At 39.3% G+C, this 23,641-nt stretch overlaps 2 protein-coding genes across 15 annotated transcripts in view; one reads left to right on the forward strand and one right to left on the reverse strand.

Annotated features, from left to right (window-relative positions):
* Nucleotides 1–23,641, reverse strand: part of TNPO1 (transportin 1) — a 149,016-nt gene that overhangs the window by 76,979 nt on the left and 48,396 nt on the right. For 5 of the 8 annotated variants that reach the window (XR_008652610.2, XM_055253778.2, XM_063623168.1 and 2 more), the window contains exon 1: nt 22,499–22,627. The exons of 2 other annotated variants lie outside the window; for them this stretch is intronic. Coding sequence is in view for 4 of the 6 variants with exons in the window: in XM_055253778.2 (XP_055109753.1) it covers nt 22,499–22,513 (15 nt within the window). In the remaining 2 variants the exon portion in view is untranslated. One more of the 8 variants, XM_055253773.2, reaches the window with a different exon arrangement.
* The window catches only part of ZNF366 (zinc finger protein 366), a 354,936-nt gene continuing 354,245 nt past the window's right edge, over nt 22,951–23,641 (forward strand). For all 7 annotated transcript variants that reach the window (XR_010117052.1, XR_010117050.1, XR_010117051.1 and 4 more), the window contains exon 1: nt 22,951–23,099. The gene's annotated coding sequence lies outside the window, so the exon portion shown is untranslated. The remainder of the gene's footprint in view (nt 23,100–23,641) is intronic.

Here is a 23,641-nt window from a genome sequence, read left to right on the forward strand (position 1 = left end):
ATGAATGGAATTAATGCCCTTATAAAAGGGCTTGAGAGAATCTATTTGGCCCTGCTCCTCCCCTTCAGCCATGTGAGAAAATAGTGTTTGTTCCTTCCTCCATGTGAGGATGCTGCAAGGTGTCACTTACGAAGCAGAAAGCCAGATTTCATGACACACCTAATTCACTGGTGCCTTGAACTTGAACTTCCCAGCCTCCAGAAGTGTGAGAAATATTATTATATTACTTACAAATTACCCAATCTAAAATATTTTGTTATAGCACAGGAATGGACTAAGACAGAAATTGGCACCAAGAAGTGGGGTGATACTATAAGAAATACCTAAAAATGTGGAAGTGGCTTTGCAATTGGGTAATGGGTAGAGATTGGATGGTAAAGGGCTATTCTGGTAAGGGCTCAGAAGAGGAGAGCTGCATGACATGCCTCAATCCTCTTAGAGATTTCTTAAGTGGTCCTCTCTGTACTGGTAGAAATACAGACAGTAAGGGCTATTCTGATGAGGTCTCTGAGACAGATATGAGGAATATGTTATCGGAAACTGGAGGAAAGGCCATTCTTGTTGCAAAGGGGCAAAGAATTTTGCTGAATTGTGTTCATGTCCTAGCGTTTTGTGGAAGGCAGGACTTAAGAGTGATGAAATAGGATATTTGGCAAAGTGTTCAAGGTGTGGCATGGCTTCTCTTGACTGCTTATGGTAAGATGCAAGAAGAGAGAAACAAATTAAAGATGGAATTTGTAACTAAAAGGAAGGCAGAACTTAAAGATTTGAAAAATTCTGAACCTGACTGTTTGATAACGAGATTAGTATGGACAGAAAGAAGCTAGGTGCTATTCATCAAGAAAATGAACAAATGAACCAAAAGGCATTTCAAAGATGGTTGGGACTATCTTGCCTATTATAAGCCCAGAATGCCAGTGCCTTGGGAACAGAATGATTTCAAGGCTCTGCTACCCACATTATAGTGCAGCACTCCCTGGCTACCCTAGCTGTGGCTAAGCCACACCCAGGTGCAGCTCAGACCACCCCTCCAAATTGCATTGTTAGGCAATTTCCTTGTTGTAGTAACATCATAGAGTGTGCTTACACAAACTTAGATGGTGTAGCCTACTACACACCTAGGCTATATGGTATAGCTTGTGGCTCCTAGGCCACAAACCTGTATTGCATGTTGCTGTACTGAATACTGCAGGCAATGGTAACACGATGGTAAACCTTGGTGGTGTCTACATGGTGCTAACTCTGCAGGTGCACAGAATGCACAAGCTATGGGAGCACTGTTACCTAGATTTCAAAGAACACCCTGAAAAACCCTGGGCCTCAGGCAGAGCACCATCACAGGGTGGGGCCACCGCAAAGGCCCCACTAGGGCGCTGCCTAGTGGAGCTGTGGTAGCGGGGATACAGCAGAGAGCCTACACGAGGGCAATACCTAATGGAGCTGTTGGAGTGGATCCCCTTAGACTGAAAGAGCCACTGGAGTGCAATTCCAGCTTGGGAGAACCACAGGCAGTAGACTCTTAACTCATGAGAGCTGCAGCATAGGCTGTGCCCAGCAAAGCCATAGGGGCAGGGTGACCTGGAGCCTTGGGGGCCCAATCCCTACTCAACTGTATCTGGAAGGCAACACATAAAAGTCAAAGAATATTATTCTGGAGACTTAAGATTTAATCTTGTTTGCCTTCTTGGGTCTTGGGCTTACTTGGTTTTGCAGGCTTATAGCTGGAGAGCAATTTGCCTCAAGATGAATCATACTTTGGGCCTCACTCATATCTGATTTAGATGAGATTCTGGGCTTCTGACTTTTGAATTAATGCTAGAATGAGTTAAGACTTCTGGGGCTATTGGGATAGAATGAATGTATTTTGATGAAGCACATAAATTTTGGGGGGCCAGGGGCAGAATGCTATGATTTGAATGTGTCCTTCCAAAATTCATCTTGAAACTTAACCCTCAATGCAACAGTATTAACAGGTGGAGCCTTTAGGAAGTGATTACATCATGAGAGTTCTGTCCTCATTAATGGGATTAATACCCTTATCAAATGGCTTAAGGGAGCCAGTTTGGCCTTTCTGCTCCCCTTCCACCATGTGAGGGCACATCCCTTCTTCCATGTGGGGATGCAGCAAGAAGGCTCCATTTATGAAGCAGTGGGCAAGCCTTCACTAGACATCAAATTGGCTGGACTTCCCAGGCTGTGTACTACTATGAGAAATACATTTTTATTATTTTATAAATTACCCAGTCTAAGGTATTTTGCAACAGGAACAGACTAAGGCAGGTGATATTCTAAAGTAGAAAAATCAAAACAGAAATATTGGAAGAATAAGAACAAAGAAAAAAATGGAAATCAAGTAGTGGACATTAAAGCAGATATGAATTAAATCAGTACAAAAATTGTATAAGGGCAAAAACTAAGTATAGTCATGTGTCAGTTAAGGACAGGGATATGGTCTGAGAAATTCATTGTTAGGCAATTTCCTTGTTGTAGTAACATCATAGAGTGTGCTTACACAAACTTAGATGGTGTAGCCTACTACACACCTAGGCTATATGGTATAGCTTGTGGCTCCTAGGCCACAAACCTGTATAGCATGTTGCTGTACTGAATACTGCAGGCAATGGTAACACGATGGTAAGTACTTGTGTATCTACACATATGTAAACATACAAAATGTACAGTAAAAAAGCATAACAAGATAAAAGGCATAAAAATAAAAAATAAAGTATAAAAAGCATGAAAGATGAAAAAATGGTTTATCAGTATAAGGGACTTACCATGAATGGAGCTTACAGGACTAGAAGTTGCTCTGGGTGAGTCAGAGAGTAAGCGGTGAGTGAATGCAAAGACCTAGGACAATAGTGTACACTACTGTACTTAAACAACATTTTCTTTCTTCAATAATAAATTAACCTTAGTTGTTACTGTAACTTTTTACTTTTTGAACTTTAGATTTTAAAAATTTTGACTCTTTTAATACTTAGCTTATAACACAAACACACTGTACAGCTATACAAAATTATTTTCTCTTTATATCCTTATTCTATATGCTTTTTTATATTAATTTTTGTTTTACTTTTTAAACTTTTTTGTTACAAATGAAGACACGAACACACACATTGGCCTAGGCCTGCACAGGGTCAGTGTCATCAATGCCACTGTCTTCCACCTCTGTATCTTGTCCCACTGGAAGGTCTTCAGCAGCAATAACAAGCATGGAGCTGTCATCTCCCATGATAACAATGCCTTCTTCTAGAATACCTCCTGAAGGACCTGGCTGAGGTGGTTTTACAGTGGACTTTTTAAAAAACAAGTAGAAGTACACTAAAAATAACAATAATAAATACATGAACCAATAATAGTTATTTACTATCATTATCAAGTACTATGTATAGTGCATAATCATATGTGCTATATTTTTATATAACTGGCAGTGCAGGTTTATTTACACCAGTGCCACCGCAGACATATGAGTGAGTAATGCATTGCACTATGGCATTAAGACACAATAGAAGCTTTTCAGCTCTATCATAATCTTATGGGACCACCATGGTATATGTAGTCCATCGTTGACTGAAATGCATGAGTGTAGTTGATGGAGGGTGGACCTCATGTTATGCAAAGGGATAGGACAAGAAAATTCTATAGAGATGGTCCAAAAGTGGGAAAAAATCAGTAGGAACTAATGTCATATGATAGACTACTATACAACTAAAAGTTTAGTACAAAAAACAGCAGCATATATTCTGTAAGTGTTCACATTATTTTTCTGTTACTGTGATAAAGAAACATTGAGGCTCAACCAAGATTAATGAGACATATAAAAATTAATGAGTATAAAAAACAGAATGAAATGTGAGATGGGAAGGAAATCTGAAATTACACTAGACACAAAAGATAATGTTAATCTGTACACATTAAGAAAGTGTTCAATTTATAAGCATAGTCCCTTAAAACTGAATCTTAGGTTAAAAAGCTTATTTTAGTCTTACAAATAGAGATATTAAGTTGTCGGCCAATTGAATATCATGTCCATTCATTCCCCTCAGCCCACAAAATAAAATTTTATTAACTTTAACTGTAATTAGAGAATGGCAATCATAGCATCTAAGCTTCAGAATGCAATGAGTACTAGACGACATCTATCCAATCCTCTTATTTTAAAAATGGGGAAATCAAGACCCAGAAATCAACATTACAAATTAAGAGGGGCTGTGTGCCGTGGCTCATGCCTGTAATCCCAGCACTTAGGGAGGTAGAGGTGGAAGAACTCCCTAAAACATTCAATTTCTTACACTTAAAGCAAAAACATCTTGGGACTAGTTTGTCATAATACATAACATTATATAATTATGTAATATATATAATCATGTGGCATATATTTGAATTTTTATCTAATATTGCTATCCTGATTAAGCTCTTTTATTTTCCAGAGGGGGAATAACTCAAATTCAGATTTTCTAAGAGAAAAGGGGAGGTTTATTTTAAGTCATTCATGGATTAGAAATAGAAAGCCATCAGGAAGTAAGGCAGTTTTCAGCAGCAGGGAGTTCTCTAGGAACTGCAGGGTTGGTACAATGAAGGCTAATGACTGCCATGGGAATTAATTTCCTTTGATTTGAACACCAGTGTAAATCTGAGAGCTGACATGCAAGTCTCTGAAAGGTAGGAAGTCTAATGAACATACCCAGATGGGTGGAGAGTAAACTGAGTGGGAAGAGTACAGAAAACCCAGAATAAAGTCATCTGCCAATTCAGGTGTACACCTCTTTACGGACAACAGAATTCCTTCCCCATCTACTTCTACCCCTCTCCTCTCCTCTCTTCCCCTATCTTTTCCAAATTACACTATTTTGTTTCTGAGCACTGACAAGCACTGCCACTGATGCCATCAAGGGAAAAAACACCTCACAATATTCATTTTACTAACACTTTACACCAGGAGAAGATGTAGGGACAGTGGCAATTTACTCTCACTATGATGCTAGCTTTCAGGTAGTACTTGGTTCTCAAGACTCAGACACTCTACTGTCTCAAAGGACCTACAACATCTCTTAGGCATTTCCAGGAGGTACCACTGTTGACAAATATAGCAGATGAATATCTGCTTTATATGAACAAGTATAAAAGAGAGCTCCTAAAATATTCCAACAAGAAAGCAATACATTAGTAACTTTTCTGGGAAGCTAATATAGAACCAATAGTAGCACATGAAAGAAAATTCACAGGAGGAAATACAACATTAAACAAACATGAGAAAATGCTGAACCTTACTAGTAATCAAATAAATGCAATAATAAAGTAATGGTTTTAGTCCAATTAGCAAAGATAATTTTGGAATGATAATATCCTATGCTGCTGAGGAGATGATGATTCAACTTTAACAAATTACTGATGGTAGGGTAAAACTAATATGACCTATAAGAAATAACTCAACAATCTATATTGAGCCATATACACTTTCATACACTTTGTCCTCATGATTACACTTCTGAGCCTGTATCCTAAGAATCCTAAATACATAAAAGAGAGTATTATACTCAAAGATTTTATCCCAGGGTTATTTCTAGTATCTATAGTAAATATATGGCAAATAATATAACCTTCAACTGATGGGGCTATTATGCAACAATCAAAAAAAGAAGGTTAATTTCTGTAATGACGTGAAAAGTATTTATGCTTAAAAAGTGAGAAAAAAGATAAAATACTTAAGTTATGGTACTTGAACGGTTAAGTTTTAGTTACCTGGACAATTAATGTACTTAGAGCAACTTTTTCCCAGATTAAGCTATTAAAATAAGTAGGCATACTATGAAGAAAATACTGAAAACAAAAAATCTTCATGGTTATAAAAAAAAAATGGATTCAACTTTTGCAAAGCTCAAGCATTGTACCAGAAAAATTGTTTGATAATCCAAGAGACTTAGTTTCAGAGAAAGACTTTCTTGAATATTAGAGAACAGAAGTTTTACTTAGATAAAAGGAGTTATTACATATTCTATAGTTGTGATTACTGTTCTGATACCTTGCGTATACAAAATAATTTTTAATATGTTAATAATATGAAATTCATGTTGACATTTAAATGCTACAAAATACTAAGTAAAAAATACAGAAACAGTAATAGTACAAAATTTAAAAGAACAAATCCCCAAATTTTATATCAAAAGACATAATAATACAAGGATCTTTCATCGATTTCCTAATTTTTCAAATGCTGACACAAAATTCTGGAAATATAAGAAAAAAACAATAAATAGCTCAAATAATATGTTGAACTAGAAGAACTAAGAAAAAAACCCTACTAAATGTGTAAAAGCCAAAAGCAAATGAAAATGAATTTTAGCTTAGAAAAGAGGGCCTATATTCTTCTACAAGGGTTCTTGAGACTTCTGCAGAAATAAGTTCTACAGACTGTCTCAATAATCATAACTAAAATACGTTAAGTAAAAAACTAATTCATAATAAAATCTCTACTGCAAAAATAAATAAATCTAAAGTACTTGTGTTAGAATCATCAATAGATTCTTCTTAATACATTTTTTTCTGCCGAAGAAAACTAATGTGGTAAGAAGGGATGGAAAGAACAAGAATGCTTACAAATATCTTGACTAACGAGCTAATGGCATAATTCTGTGTGCCTGTTTAGTCTTTAAGGTAGATACCATTCATGACTATACACTTACAACTGGTAGACATAAGAATCTAATTACTATTTCAAAAACACATACTATTTCCATTATAGCAAACCAATTCTTAGAAAAAAACATAAATTCATTTATTATAAACTTCTCCTAAATCCTGGAGGAGGATTGAGAGACACAAAAAGAAAATCTTTGTCTTGAGTCACATGAAATGATACCTCAATTTAAAAAATAATTTCATGTAGTAACTGATCCATATTATTTAGTTAATAAAATACATAATTTTCAGTTAACTCTTGGTTATACATTATTATAAGCATACTGTGCATCTTCTAGAAGGAAGGAATGCCAGCTATTAAATCAAAAGCAAACATTTCTTAAGTGCTTGTATGTGCAGGATCTCACAGCTGGCAATTACCAATATAATAATAAAACATCTGAAATGAGAGGATAATAAAACATCTGAAATGAGAGGATGAACTCAGAAATTCCTAAGATTTCTTAACTTATTAATTTAAATTGTTATTAAATTCAATAATTCAATATGTGGGTAGGCATTTGATGAACTTGCCCAAAAACATTTGAGATGTTCAGGAGTTTGTATTTCCCAGAATCAGAATACAATAATTTTATCTAAAATGACAATTTTGCCCTAGCTGCTGAGCAATTTAAACTCTACGGGAATCACACTCCAGTGAGTGTGTGTATATTCTGCTTTACAAATAAAAATTACCTCCCACGTACCTAACAAAAGTCTCTAGCCCATTAGGATGTAAGGTTAAAACAAAGCTAGAATTTTTATTAGTGCCTTATCCTTTTTATGTCTCATCCTTTTATTTCTCTACTGACTCTTAAGCTTCTCCATCAAATTCCTACATTAAATATTAAACTACCATACCACTCTCTTGATTCAGAACTTATTATCTATGCTAAAACCAGACTCCAGGAAAATCTCCTACCTTCACAATCCCTTTAGGTTTCATTGTTTCCTATTTGGGCAGGGGTATCAGGCCAAGGGAAGGATGACACAGACACTTAAACTCACAGCCACAACCTATCTAGAGCTAACAGCCCAGGGTAACTGCATGGGGCTTTAGGACCAACTGCCTTCCTCCAAGGGTGTTTAAGTCTTCAGTGCCAAGAAGAGCCAAAATAACATCAGAAAAAAATAAGGGGCACCCGGAATCTGGGGCTGTAGTCTCAATTCTCTGCATAAGAACAGCCAACTTGGGAATCCTACACCGATCACATACTCTCATTTGGTTTAGGTCCTCACCTATAAAGCAACTAAAGACCATGTTCCTTTCAGCTTCTAGAAGTAAAACATTTAGATAACTATAAACAAGGAATAGTCATACTTCACATACAAAAGCTGGCATTGCTTCTTATACTTGCTACTGAAATTCTCCAAGCCACTCCTATCCTTGAGGGAAACTTGTATTCAACTCGATTGTTCAAGAGTAGTTCTGGGTCTAAGTTACCTGAATGAAAGCTACATGTCACTTGAATCTTTCAGCAAATACTTGGGCTCCTGTGAAAGAGCACAGTACTGTGCTAGCCTTAGGTGACTTATTTTATTTTATTTTATTTATTTATTTATTTTTTATTATTATACTTTAGGTTTTAGGGTACATGTGCACAATGTGCAGGTTTGTTACATATGTATCCATGTGCCATGTTGGTGTGCTGCACCCATTAACTCGTCATTTAGCATTAGGTATGTCTCCTAATGCTGTCCCTCCCCCCTCCCCCCACCCCACAACAGTCCCCGGAGTGTGATGTTCCCCTTCCTGTGTCCATGAGTTCTCACTGTTCAATTCCCACCTATGAGCGAGAACATGTGGTGTTTGGTTTTTTGTCCTTGCGATAGTTTACTGAGAATGATGTTTTCCAGTTTCATCCATGTCCCTACAAAGGACATGAACTCATCATTTTTTATGGCTGCATAGTATTCCATGGTGTATATGTGCCACATTTTCTTAATCCAGTCTATCGTTGTTGGACATTTGGGTTGGTTCCAACTCTTTGCTATTATGAATAGTGCTGCAATAAACATACGTGTGCATGTGTCTTTATAGCAGCATGATTTATAGTCCTTTGGGTATATACCCAGTAATGGGATGGCTGGGTCAAATGGTATTTCTAGTTCGAGATCCCTGAGGAATCGCCACACTGACTTCCACAATGGTTGAACTAGTTTACAGTCCCACCAACAATGTAAAAGTGTTCCTATTCCTCCACATCCTCTCCAGCACCTGTTGTTTCCTGACTTTTTAATGATGGCCATTCTAACTGGTGTGAGATGGTATCTCACTGTGGTTTTGATTTGCATTTCTCTGATGGCCAGTGATGATGAGCATTTTTTCATGTGTTTTTTGGCTGCATAAATGTCTTCTTTTGAGAAGTGTCTGTTCATGTCCTTTGCCCACTTTTTGATGGGGTTGTTTGTTTTTTTCTTGTAAATTTGTTTGAGTTCATTGTAGATTCTGGATATTAGGCCTTTGTCAGATGAGTAGGTTGCAAAAATTTTCTCCCATTCTGTAGGTTGCCTGTTCACTCTGATGGTAGTTTCTTTTGCTGTGCAGAAGCTCTTTAGTTTAATTAGATCCCATTTGTCAATTTTGGCTTTTGTTGCCATTGCTCTTTGACAAACCTGACAAAAACAAGCAATGGGGAAAGGATTCCCTATTTAATAAATGGTGCTGGGAAAACTGGCTAGCCATATGTAGAAAGCTGAAACTGGATCCCTTCCTTACACCTTATACAAAAATTAATTCAAGATGGATTAAAGACTTACATGTTAGACCTAAAACCATTAAAATCCTACAAGAAAACCTAGGCAATACCATTCAGGACATAGGCGTGGGCAAGGACTTCATGTCTAAAACGCCTTAGGTGACTTCTTGCAGAAGTCATATTCAAGTCATATTCAATAGCAGGAACAATCTTTGGTTGAAAATGTTGGAGACAAATCTTCATCATAACTTGTGCTTCTATCCAACGGAAGTCTTTACTCACTATCCCTCAAAACTGTGTAACAGAAAACTGTGTTCATCACTGAATCAAAAATCCAATGGAGCATTCTAATGCCTATTCTGAAGCACTTGTGGTTCCAATGTTTCACTCTTTAATGCTCTTTTCCTAAATTAAGTCTCACAATATTTTCTAATAAAGGTTTGACATGCAGGATTTTATGAGCTGAAAAACTCTTTTTGAAAAACTCTTAAACCATGTCCACATACTACTGCCAACTCAACCCTATCACAAAAGAATCCAAGTTGTTTTACCTTTCTAAACAATGAGTACTAATAACTCTGAAAACACATCATTTATGCCAAAGTCTGATAAATTTACATATAAAGTATCTTCACTTTTCTTGCTCTTCCTTCTGTCCTAATGTTTATCAGGATGACATATTAAACTGATCTACCATTATGAAGAGTTATAATACACATCTAGAAATTTTTAAATTATCCTTCTTATATAACGATCATTGCAAATACCTCTCCATCTAAAAAGACATGACCACTAAATATAGCATAAAATCCTAGACCAGATCAGGTACTGATAGAAAAAAAAAAATGCTACAAAAGATGTTACTGGGACAACTGGCAAAATTGTAATGTGGGCTGTAAAAAACTAAATATCCTGAATTTGCTCACGTTTGCAGTTTCATAAGATAATATCCTGGCTCTCAGGATATGCACATTAAAGTATTAAGGGCTAAAGAGGCACAGATGTATGCAGCCTACTCTCAAATGACCCCCCAAAAATTTGTGTGTGTGTGTGTGTGTGTGCGTGTGTGTGTGTGTAGAGAGAGAGAGAAGCAAACAAATGTAGCAAAATGTTAAAAATTGGTGAATCCAGGTAAATATGGGAGTTTTCTGAATTACTTATACTACTTTTCTGTAGTTCAAAATTAATTTAAAATAATATCTTTAAAAACCAGCTTAGACTCCGTTCATCCCCCACAATGAAATTTCTCCACTCCCTACAATTCACAGAAGCATCTTGAAAGTTGTAAATAGTCACTGTCTCCCATTGCACTCCACTCCACTGAGAGATTTCCATGGTGCCAAACCCAACAACTTCTTCTTGGCCTCATCTTAATTTCTTCACAGCGCTGAATGCAGGTGACCACTCTTTCACCTCTTATGGCACCACATCTCGCTGGTTCTCCTCGTATCTCACTGGCTGCTCTTTGTCTCCTTTGCTGGCTCCCCTCAATATCCTATACCCACTTCTATTCCCTATCTGTATAATCTCATCAGTCTGCAACATTAAAAGCACCCTGAATTCCAGACTCAAGTATCCAACATCTAACAAGACATATCTGCTTGTCAAATGGGCATCTCGAACTTTGCTGGTTGAAAGAAAACTCTTTTTTTTCTGGCAGGATCTCCCTCTGTTGCCCAGCCTGGAGTGCAGTGACATGAACACAGATCACTGCAACCTTGACTTCCCAGGCTCAAGTAATCCTCTCACCTCAGCATCCTGAGTAGCTGGGACTATAGGCACATGCCACCATGCCCAGCTAATTTAAAAAAAAAAAATTTTTGTGGAGACAGGGTCTCCCTATGTTGCCTAGGCTTGAAACAAAACTCTTGATTCCCTTCTCTAACCCATTCCTATCTGCTCCTCCTCAAGTTGCCTAATACCACTAAATACTACTAGTTTTCACTCAGTTGTTCAGGCCAATTATGGAGATCAGAAGTAATGATCCTTATTTCCCTTGATTTCCTTCATATCCCAAATCCTAATCATCAGCCAAGACTCTTAAAATACACCATCAAAATATACTCTGAACTGACCACTTCTCACCCGCTCTGCTGTCTACCCTAGTCCATGGTCTAGGCAGATTTGCCTGCTTCCTCTTTTGTTCCCTCATAACCCATTCTCTGAGACAAAGCAGCAAAAATGATCTGTAATTATTAAATCTGTAATTAAATCATGTATTCCCCCCATCAAAATCTTCCAATGGTTTCCTATCACACAGAAGATCTTATATCCTCATCACAGCCTGCAAAGCTGTACCTAACATGGGTGCCTGCCCATCTCTCTGAACTTATCTCCTAGTAGTCTCTGTCCCCTTTTTCACTATGTTCATCACACTGGTTTTCTTACAGCGCCCAGATCATGCTAAGTTTGTTCCCACCTAAGGGCCTTTACTTTTGCATGCTTTTTCCCCCATATTCACATTGTTCACTCCTTCCCCTCTTTCAGATTGACTGCTGGCCAAATAAGACATTTAAAAAAGGCAATGTCCTCTTCCTTTTCTCTCTACCCTACCCTTTACTCTCCATTTCCTCTCACTGCTTTATTTTCTTAATATGTATTTGTTTTTTCTCATCTCTTCATTAAAAAAACTTAATGTAAAACATTAACATGTGACAGTTTCTCATTGCTAAAAAAAAAAAGAAAAGCAAACAATATATATGAAATTCAAGCTCCTTTCAACTATCTCTCTTAATCTTGGTCCCCTCCCCAGAAGTACTTTAGTATGCATTTGGTTACGTATCCTTGTAGAGTTCTTCTCTATGGAATTAAATACACTGGTATCTCACGCCTGTAATCCCAGCACTTTGGGAGGCTGAGGCGGGCGGATCACAAGGTCAGGAGATCGAGACCACCCTAGCTAACACGGTGAAACCCCATCTCCACTAAAAATACAAAAAATTAGCCAGGCATGGTGGCGGGCGCCTGTTGTCCCAGCTACTCGGGAGGCTGAGGCAGGAGAATGGCGTGAACCCCAGGAGGCGGAGCCTGCAGTGAGCTGAGATCACACCACTGCACTCCAACCTGGGCAACAGCGAGACTCTGTCTCAAAAAAAAAAAAAAAAAAAAAAAAAAAAAAAAAAAAAAATACACAGGTATCTGTAGAAACAAAACGTGTTTTAGGCCTGTTCCGTAACAAACTTCAAAATACGCCTTAACTTTCATAGTCATTATACACAGATTTTGTTACTCATTGTAATATATAGGTCTATTGGTGAACATTTAACATAACTACCATTTTGCACCATCACGAACAATTCATTTAACAAATACTTATTAAGTGTCTACTACATTCTAGGCTCTGTATCTGTATCTTGCTGCAGATACAGCAAAAAATAAAGCAAAGATCTTGCCCTCTTGGAGCTTGTATTCTTGCAGGAGGAGGAGGACAATAAACAATAAAATACATAGTGTAAACTTTTTGTGAAAAGGGCCAGAGAGTAAATATTTTTGGCTTCGCAGGCCACATGTATATGTCACGTATTTTTTGCTTTGTTTCACAACCCTTTAAAAATGTAAAAACCATTCTTTTGCTTATAGGATGTACAAAAACAGGGCAGAAGGTCATGGAGCTGTGGCTTGCTGACCCCTAATATAGTATGTTAGAAGGTGGTATGTGCTATGCAAAAAATAAAAAGGAGTCCAGGATAAGAGTGGGTGGGGAACGGCAGGATAGAATATAGTATTAAACAGGGTATTCATAGACGGTAAGATCTGAGCAAAGACTGGGAGGTAAGTCCATAGAGCCAAGCAGATATGTGGAAGAAGTACATTTCAGAGAGTGGCGCCAGCAAGAGTCCTAAAGTAGGAACAGGACAGACATAGCAAGGAGGCCAGTGAGTAAGGGGAGGACAGTGGTAATAGTAAATGAGGTCAGGAAGGTAAGGACAAAGTGGAGTAGATTGGGCAGATCATGTAGAGCCTCACAGGACCAGCTTTTCTCTGAGTGAATGAAAGGGAATGTCAGTCCATTTGGGTTGCTATAACAAAATACCATAAATGAGATAGCTTATAAGTGACAGAAATTGATTTCTTACCATTCCGTAGGATGGGAAGTCCAAGATCAAGGCATATTCAGTATCTGGTGAGGGCTGCTTTCTAGCTCACAGACTTCTTGCTATGTCCTCAAGAGACAAAGGGCAACGGATCTCTCTAGGGTTTTGTTTTGTTTTGTTTTGTTTTGAGACAGAGTCTCACCCTGTCACCCAGGCTGGAGTGCAGTGGCGTGACCTCAGCTCACTGCAACTTCCGCCTCCTGGGTTCAAGCGATTCTCCTGCCTCAGCCTCCCGAGTAGCTGGGACTACAGGCACGTGCCACCACGCCCGGCTAATTTTTTGTATTTTTGGTAGAGGTGGGGTTTCACGGTGTTAGTCAGGATGGTCTCGATCTCCTGACCTTGTGATCCGCCCACCTCAGCCTCCCAAAGTGCTGGGATTACAGGCACAAGCCACCGCACCTGGCCTCTAGGACTTTTTAAGGGCACCAATCCTATTCATGAGGACTCCACTCCCATTTCCTAATACTACCACCTTGGGAGTTAGGATTTCAACAGGCTGGGAGGACACATACATTCAGACCATAACAGGAGCCATTGCAGGAGAAGTGACAGGGACTGTCTTAATTTGCAAAAGGTTTATTCTGGCTACTGTATTGAGAAAATACTGTTGGGAGGGGATAGGGCAGAAGGGGCAGACCAGGTAGTAACCTATTTCAGTAATCCAACAAGATGTGATGGTAGTGGCTTGGACAAGGGTGGTGGCAGTGGGGGAAGCAGTGAGGCATGATAGGATTTTGGATGTATTTTGACGATACAGAAAACAGATTGTCCTGAAAGAACAGATTTGAAGAGTAAAAGAAAAAGTGAAGCGAAAAATAAGGCCAAGATTTTGGTCTGAGCTACAGGAGGACAGAGTTGCCACTGACAGAAATGGGGGAGTCTGTGGGTAAAGCAGGCATTGAGGAGAAAGTTTAGGAGTTTAGTTTTGGATATGCTGACTTTGATGTCTATTATTAAACATTTAGGGGAGATGTTGAATAGGTAGTTGCACATACAAGACTGGAATTGAGGAGAGAGGCTAAAGATCTAAATTTGGGTATTGTTGATATTTACATGGCATTTAAAGCCATGAGACTAAATGAGATTACCAATAAAGTGAACATAGACAGAAACAAATAAACAAACAATTAAGACTTGGGGCTCTCCAACATTAAGAGGCCAGTGAAAATAAAGGAAAAGGAGAATTATAAGGACCAGCACTGAGACAGCAGATAACCAGGAATGTGTGACGTCCTGGAAGGCAAAGAAGAAATGGTTTCAAGGCTAAGGGAAGCAAACAGCTTGTCAAATGCTGCTGACAGGTCACATAGGATGAGAATCAATAACATAGGGCATTTAACAATATGGGGGATACGAAGAACCAGAGGAGCTGTTTCTGTGGGAGTGGTGCAGACAAAGGCTTGACTAGACTGGGTTTAACAGAGTACTAGAGGAGAGAACTTGGCAATAGCAAGTACAGACAACTATTTTGAGAAATACTGCTCCCAAAGGAAACAAAAAATTGGGGTAATGTGGTGAAGTGGGACAAGTTTTTTTCCTAAGAGGGGAGAAATAATAGCATATCTGTTTGCTGATAGAAATGATTCAATAAAAAGAACAAAATTGATGATGTGGAAGAAGAGAACCTGAAGCAAAGTCCTTGAGCAGATGAGAGAGAATGGGGCCTAGTACAAAGGCAGACAAGAATATGAACAGTTAATCTAAGGTAACGGGCAGGAAGACAGCCATGTACTGAGCAGATGCTGCGTAGACCCTTTCATAAATAGAGTGCCAGAGGTACGTGGAATGGTGGCAATCTATGGAAGTTCTGATTACTTCAATTTTCTTAGCAAAGTGGGAAGCAAGGTCATGAGCCGAAGGTGAGGATGGGAAAAGAGATATAGAAGGTTTGGGGAAAATAAGATATGAAATAGTCATTTAGAAGAGTGGAAGAGTAAGCAGACTAGGAAAATACAGTACAACCATCAGGCAGCATTACAGACCCACTTAAGGTTTGTGGCCATGTGTGGTTGTGTGGTTTTTTTCTGGCCATGCTCAGTTACATAGGGGCGAGTGCAAAAAAAACCCCAGAGTTTGTTTTAACTAGGGCTCTGGTTTTGCCAAAGCAAAGAGCAAGGAAAGGTATCCAAAGAAATAATTAAACTGATTAACCATGAAATTTAGATGAGTAAATTCCATGTAAAAGGGAGTGAAAACATCAAGAGGGTAAGGGGCAGGGGAGCAGTAATAGGATCAATGGGTTGGAGATTCCACTGGGGTCAGAAGATGGTTAGGGCTGAGGCACTAGGAGTGAGCTGCAAAAATAGGAAGAAGCGGTAACAGAGCAGAACACATGAAATGGCAACTATGGAGGGAGTGCAGTTATTGACAGTGCACGAGGGTATCACTGTGGAATGAGTGGCTGATATAGCGTAGATGGGAAGAGCACTGGAAGAGAGGTCTAGGAAATGAGAGGCCAGGGTTTGGGTGGATCAGTTATGTACATTCTTATCAATTTCAATATAAAGACTGGAGAGTGGGATAGTGAGCCTTTATGACATAAATCAAAACTGAAGATTATAGGGAGAAAGGAGGAAGCATAGTTTGAAAGAAGTAAGAAGACTCATGACAGATATCTTTCCCACCTCTAGAAACTGTGGAAGGAAAGTTACAGAGCAAACAAACAAAAACAGCCCCAACTGCATAGTGGAAGAGAGTCCGGTTTCCATTAGAGCAAAAAAGTGAAAACAACATCTAAGAATGGTTCAGACTGGATTTTGCAGATGATGGACAGTTAATTTCACAAAGTACAGTAGAAGGGTATGACAAGTTGAGAAGGGGTTTAAGAAAAAGTGTAGACTCCGGCCTGGGCAAGAGAGCTAGACTGCGTCTCCAAAAAAAAAAAAAAAAAAAAACGTGTAGACCCAGGCTGGGCTGGGCGCGGTGGCTCACACCTGTAATCCCAGCACTTTGGGAGGCCAAGGTGGACGGATTGCCTGAGGTCAGAAGTTGGAGACCTGCCTGCACAGCACAGTGAAACCCCATCTCTACTAAAATATAAAAAATCAGCTGGGCATGGCGGTGTGTGCCTGTAGTCCCAGCTACTCGGGAGGCTGAGGCAAGAGAATTCCTTGAACTCAGGAGGCAGAGGTTGCAGTGAGCTGAAATCGCGCCACTGCACTCCAGCCTGGGCAACAGAGCAAGACTCCATCTCCAAAAAAAAAAAAAAAAAAGTGTAGACCTTTTTATGAATGGAGTGCCACAGATAAAATGTGAACAGGATGTCTGGAGTTTCTGTGGTTACTGACAAAGACTAATCCTAGCACACATGACTCCTGATACACTCATGTGTTTCTCTAAGAAATGGAAACTGCTGGGTCAAAGATGTCTTTACTTTAAAATAGCCGTACTGATATATTCAATGTTATCCCTACAACCTTCTCAATACATACTAACAAAACTTTTTTCTCTTTTGCCAGTATAATGAGAAAAAAAAAAAAGTCACTGCTTTACTTTGCATTTTTCTGCTGGTGAGGTAAATCATTATTCCATGTTTACCTGCTAGCCATATTTCCTCGTCTGTGGAACTTGCCCACTTAAAAAACTGAGTTGTTTTCCTTTTTAAATCGATGTAGAGTGCTTTAAAAATCTATTTTATTCTGCTCTTAATGATTCATACAAATCAATCTTCTAGATTCATTTCATATCTTTCAATGGCTCATGATAGGGTGACATAAGGCTCAGTAGGTTCTCTCTCTTCAACATCCGTCTGTACTATATATTAGAGTTTGTCTAATTAAGGCCTTAGTCAAATCTGGCCATACCATTGGTTTCATAACTGTTTTTGCACTACAGTGGTAGAGATGGCATGGCCCACAGAGCAGAAAATATTTGCTATCTGGCCCTTTACAGAAAGTTTGTGGACCCCTGCTATATAACTTTCAGGGCCCCTGAACCGCTTAAGAGTTCCAAGAACACAGCAGATCTTTATGTTTACTGACACACTCACTGAAATGCTGTTCCTAGTTCCCAAAATGCTCCAGACATTCCCCCAATCTATTCAACGAATCTATTACTGGCCTTTCTTGGTGTTTTTACAGATTTATATCACAAAAGCTGTAAATACACTTATTGAACTTGTTTATTTACCTATCTCTTTCTCCACTAGTATGTAAATCTCTCGACAAGAGATAATCCCAGCATTAATAAATGGCACAAAAGTCCTTCATGGTTTGCTAGCTCTCTCATCATTTCCTAGTTCTGCTATGCTCCAGTCAAACTATATATTTAATTTCATTAAATATTTTTCAAAAACATAATTTCAAATGGTAACATAATAATCAATAGTTCTGTACTTTTATATCTTTAAAATTTTGGTGGATACCACCGATTCCTAATCATTTATTTGCATTTATTCAGTATATTCATGATTTGCTGAAATACTTCTCTTCCTTAATTCCTTTCTTAGTAAAAACAAAAGTGGTGGAATCTTATCCTTCCTAGCATTAACTTTTTCATCTGTGGTAGAAACATATGGGCCTCCACTAATAAATTATTTTACTAATGGCTTCGGAGTCATCTATAAAATGCAACTCAAATATGAGGGTTTTTTTCTCTAATTTTCAGTATAAATTTAACTTCCTACACCTTGTAGGCAGTTCTATTCTCCTTATGTGAAACATATTATTTTTTTGCTTGTTTCCCCAGTAAAACCTTCATTTACTTTACCAGGAGTTTTACTAAACGTATATTTCAATTTAAGCACTTACGGGCCTTTTCATTTCTCTTACTCCCCAAATTTAATCAAATTTGAGATTTCTTTGGTTTTCTCTCACCTATTTGTGTTAAGATCATTAAGAATTGCACCCACAGATATTTGGTGCATTCACTTTAGAATCCGGTTTTATATAGTTGTTACCAATTTATCTCATCCAGGTAAAGATTTTCTCTTTCTAAAATGTGGAAAGTTAAGCCCTGTCTTGTTTAACTTTGCAACTTACCCATTCATTATTCCCAGCTCAGTTTAGCTATCTTAAAAATGTGGTCTGTGATCTATAGTTAGTTACAGTATAAAATCCTGAATATGTATATAATATAAAAGTATACAAATAAAACAGCATGATGAGCTTTGCAGTCAAGCAGATATAGATTCAGATTCAGGCTCGAACGCTCTGAGCCCTTGGACAAAGTACTTACCTATTTACACTTTGTTTTCTCATCAGTAAAATAGAAGTAATTCCCGTGTATAACACAGAGCCAAGATAATAAATGAGAAAAATGTATACGAAAGTGACAATGTATGTTAAATGCCTATAAATGATGTCTAGTACATTACAAGGAAAACGTTAATCCACTCTCTATTCCTCCAATCCCAAAGCAACAGGAACAATAAATACTGTGTAGTCTCAATTTATATTAATAAGTTCATTATTAAATTCCCTTAAGTAAAAGCAATTTGGCAGTATGGACCATGAGCTTTCGATGTTTACTTTGACTCAGTATTTTTGCTTTGGGGACTCTAAATAATCTAGAATGCAGAAATTGATTTTTGTATGAGGATGTTCATTGCAGTTCTTATAACTGCAAAAAAATTAGAAACTGTTTAATAATGAGAAATCCACACAAACATGCAAACATTAAATATGGTGACAAAATAATTAAGTAGCATAAGAAAATGCTTATGGTGCTAGGTGAAAAAAGAAGAATACAAAATTACTCATATAGTAAAGTCTCAACTGTGAAAAAAATCCAATAAACTCAGAAAAAAACATTGGAAGGAAATGCACAAAAGGGCTTACAGTAGTTACTGCGTAGTACTGATATTTGTAATTTTTATTTTATGGTTTTCTATAGTTTTCTGAAATAACTAACAATAATGACATTGATGATAACAGCAGTTATTATTTATAGAAAAGTTAATACATGTCAGGCCCAGTTTTAAGAGCTTAGTGTATTAACTCATTTAATCCTCATAACATAAGATGAAAAAGTGAGATTAAATAATTTGCCCAAGGTCACACAGATAATTACAGAAGGTGCCAAAATCTGAATCCAAATAGTGTGGCTCCAAAGCGCCTGTTCTTTACACCACACTGAAAAGTTTTGCTTTGTTTTAAAACTTTAACCGTTAAAAAGGCATATATCAATCCCAACTTTATGGTCTCACAGTTATCAGCTTTTTCTCAGTACTGAGTTGTAATATTCGCTCTGGCATGGAGTGTCTTTTTGGATTAAGAGGTAGCCACTATTCCTATATGTATTCTATTTACTCCAGAAAATTCCAAGACAAATCCACCTCCCTATTTCCCATTTCAACATCTCATTTGACCACTGAGACTCTAGAACTCTAATATTCCTACTTATTACAGCAACTTACAGTACTTCAAAGGACCCTTCAAAGCAACCCAAACAAACTTGCTTTTGAAAACCTCTCCTAACTAATATCCACGCGTATAACTACAAATCAGTTACCACTTGCTGTAGTTTGAATATGGTGTGTCTGTCTCCATCAAAATTCATGTTGAACTCTGATCATGATCTCGTGGACATGATTTAGTTCCCTGAGGGTGAGTTGTTAGAAACCCAGGCCCTTCCCTCAGATTTCCCCCTCTTTGCCTGGGGTGGCTTCCCCTTTGACCTTCTCTAGCAGGTTATGATGCAGCACAACAAGCTGACCAGATGGCGGCGCCTTGCTTCTTATACTTCCCAGCCTGCAGAACCGTGAGCTAAATAATAAACCTCTTCTCTTTATAAATGACCCAGTCTCAGGTATTCTTTTACAGCAACACAATACGGATTAAAGCACCACTCTTGCAAACATCTGTCTTCCATTGCGAAGTTCATCCCTTGCACAACCCGGAAGACTCCTTCACCTGCCAACACTCAACACATTTACCATGGCAATGGCTGAATAGGGTCAACTAAGAAAAATCCTCAACCTCCAGGGGAATTTCACTGTTTCTGATCCTTCCTCTTTGAGGATGGCATTGTTCTCCATTGTTTTTGAAAATCTCATCAGTTTCTTTGATTCTCTCAGCTTTCTCACCCTTTTGCTGGTAAACCAAACTGTTTTGAGGGGGGGAGATATCTTTTTGGCACCAGTACGTATTCAAATATCAATCTCAGGAGAAAATATCACAATTTATACCCTGGCCAATAAAAAGAACTCCCCCACTTACTGCTGTGCTCCTCTCTGCAGTTTATATTTGATAAATTCATTTATTTCATTACATATATCACTTGGTTTGACTTTGCTTTATAACCAGGTTTCTTTCCTTAAAAAAACATTTGCAGAATCCAACATGGTTAAAATTCAAGAAATTCTTCTAAATATAGATGTTTACATTTACAACATTTAGAAAAACTGAGTTCATGGACTGGCTTTAAAATTATAAATAAGAAAAACTACAGTCATAAAAACAATGAATACAATAAGAAGTGTTGATATTGGAAAAGCTTACAACTAGAATCATATATTTTTACAAAAATCTTATTCTGCTCACATTATATAATGGTAATAAAGCCACTGAGGGTTGAGGTAGAAGTGCAAACAAGATTTTTATAGATATTTCAGTGGGAGGAATTTAATAATTCCTCACTAGGACAAAGATGAAGCCACATCAAGGGTGGCGGCCCCTTTTAGGAAAAAGAAAACAGAACACTAGTACTTCATTAGGCTCTCGTTAAATTGCATGAAGTAAAAATCGTACTGCTAAACTAGTATAAATTTATGCATTGCATAGTTAGAGACTAAAAAAGAAATCTGCACCTACAAACTATTATTTCCCTTTTGTGGTTGCTAATTTTCATCCTGGTACAGCCTTCTCTAGGAACAACTAGGGTGCCAGGTAAGGTAAAAGTAGAAAACAGATCCTTTCCCAAAAAACGGAACTTTCCCCTTTTCCACTAAACATAGTTTCTTCATCACTCTAATATGGAAGCTTTGATATAACAGGTAAACTTAAAATGCTGCAGGAACTTTTGTTATTCTAAAAGTGAGTACGTCAGGACAGCCATTTTACAACCTTCATTTCCAAACACCTATTACACCATACATCTTGCAATTTTAAAAGTATCTTTTCTTTAGGGTAAAAAAAGTACCACTTACACATTCATCATTCAAGTCATTACTGTTTCAAAGGACAGTTATTAAGCTTCTTAATACAGCTGTCAAAATCAATTTGTAGATAGCCTCCAATTTCAAATTTCTACATTTACATCTACTGATAGATCAACCTGATTAGCGATTAAGATAACAATCTTAAACTCTAAGCAATCCTTGCAAAATCCAGTTGATTTTTAAAATCAGTAAGCAACATGCGATCATTTTTAAAGAAAGTCATTCCGAAAATAGCTTGATTGTGGTGGCCAGTCTGCTCCTCAGCAGCTGTTTCCTGTTGCTTGTACGCATGGGAGTGGAGGTAGAAGTGCAAAACCCACAAGCCCACGCAAAACTCGTACAGTCACAAACATTATGTAAACATGTCGTGAGGCCAAGAGGCCCCAAGGAGAAAGAACCGCCGGGAGGAAGAGATCGGCAAGCTGCATGTGAGGACGATGGGCGCTGTGTGCGGACGCGGCAGACCCGGGCAGAGGGGCCCAGGGCGGGACAAAGACTGGCCCATCTCGGGCAGCACCGGCCAGCGCCCAGAACCAGTGAGAGGCAGCCGTCCCGGGGCAGCCGACTGCAGCACTCAAGGGCCCTCAAACGCCACAGCTTAACAGGCGAGGCAAACGCTCCCCTGAATATCAGACCCTTCCCTTCCCGCCCCTTGTAACGGGCTCCCGCCGCCCCTAACGGGCTCCTCGGACACTTGAGAAGCCGCCGTCGCCTGCTCCCTACCCGGGTCCCGCAGCGCCTGGGCGGGCAGCTGTTGGGGTTAGAACCGCGCCGCCGCTGCCTCCCGGCTTCAAACGGCCGGGCAGGCACCGAGAAAACGCGCGAGCCCGGCGTCTCTCCCGTAGGCGCGTCAGGCAGCTCGGAGCTCCCAGCCTCCGTTCCCGCCCCTCCAGTTCGGGGCCGCGCATCCTCACGCCACCTACCCGGTCCCACACCATCCCAGAGGCCTCGGGCGCTCGGGCCTTCGGCCGAAGCGGCACTGCCTCCTGTCCGGGGCCTGAAATGGCTGCGGAACAAAGAGAATCTGGGCTCCACCGAGCGCCGGTCCGATTGGCCGGGGGGCGGAGCCCGCGGCGGGAACGTTCGGCGGCGGTCGCCTTGGCAACGGCGGCGAGGCTGGGAAAATTGCGGCCTGGGTCGGCTGGGCCTGTGGGCCTGCGTCCGGCAGCGCGCGGCCGTGCTTTCTAAGCGGGCTCGGTAGCACCAGACTTCACCTGCCCGGCGCGGGACTCACAAGTGCTCGCACTCCCTGCGGCCGGCGCGCTGACTGGAGCCTCTGGGTCTGGCACGCAGCAGCTGCAGACGCTGCCCGACGCTGTGGGGCTGTGAGGAAAACGGCCCGCCGGTGTGGTTGCCCAGACTGTGCTGGGCCCTCCTAGGTGGATGGCCTTGCCCCAGCCTAACTTCTGTGCCCCAGCATAACCTCCAAAGTAACAGCCGTGCCCTGGGAGCCTGTTCAACACTGAACACAACCCCACAATAACACAGTTCCAGCGTCGCTGGTAAAAAGCAGAAATGGCTTCGGTAGGTAGATGCGGGTGGATGGCTGCCTGCTTAGAACAATATAGGCTTTTGACGTATGTTGTATCTGGCGTATAAACTACTATGTAATTAAAATTCAGTGATTTATACAATTTTTACGTCTCTAGGTGTGCAATCCTATAAAACTGTAGTTTCTTGCTCTTAGAAATAACAAGCCCTTCTCTCCCTAACCTGCCATCATGAGAAACCAAAATGTCCTGTATTTTCTGTATGGCAAATGATTCAAAATGGGAGTGGTGGACGTTTTTATACCCAATTGCAACAAGGCTAATGAGATAAATATCAGTTCCCTTCCCTCAGATTATTCTTATATATAAAATTTACTGTATAAAAATACTTAAAATTTGCATAGCTAGCTGATTTTTATTTTCTAAGGTGATGATGCCCGTGATAATATTCCTCACATGATCAATGTGAGTAGAATACCAGCAGTTCCGACTATCTTACTGGAAGTGCTGTATATATTTTGAAAATGTGTAACAGTTGTTGCCTTCCTGTCATAGTTTAGGTAAAATTACAGTACA

The sequence above is a fragment of the Symphalangus syndactylus genome, chromosome 18 (genome assembly GCF_028878055.3).
Source record: "Symphalangus syndactylus isolate Jambi chromosome 18, NHGRI_mSymSyn1-v2.1_pri, whole genome shotgun sequence".
Classification (NCBI taxonomy): domain Eukaryota; kingdom Metazoa; phylum Chordata; class Mammalia; order Primates; family Hylobatidae; genus Symphalangus; species Symphalangus syndactylus.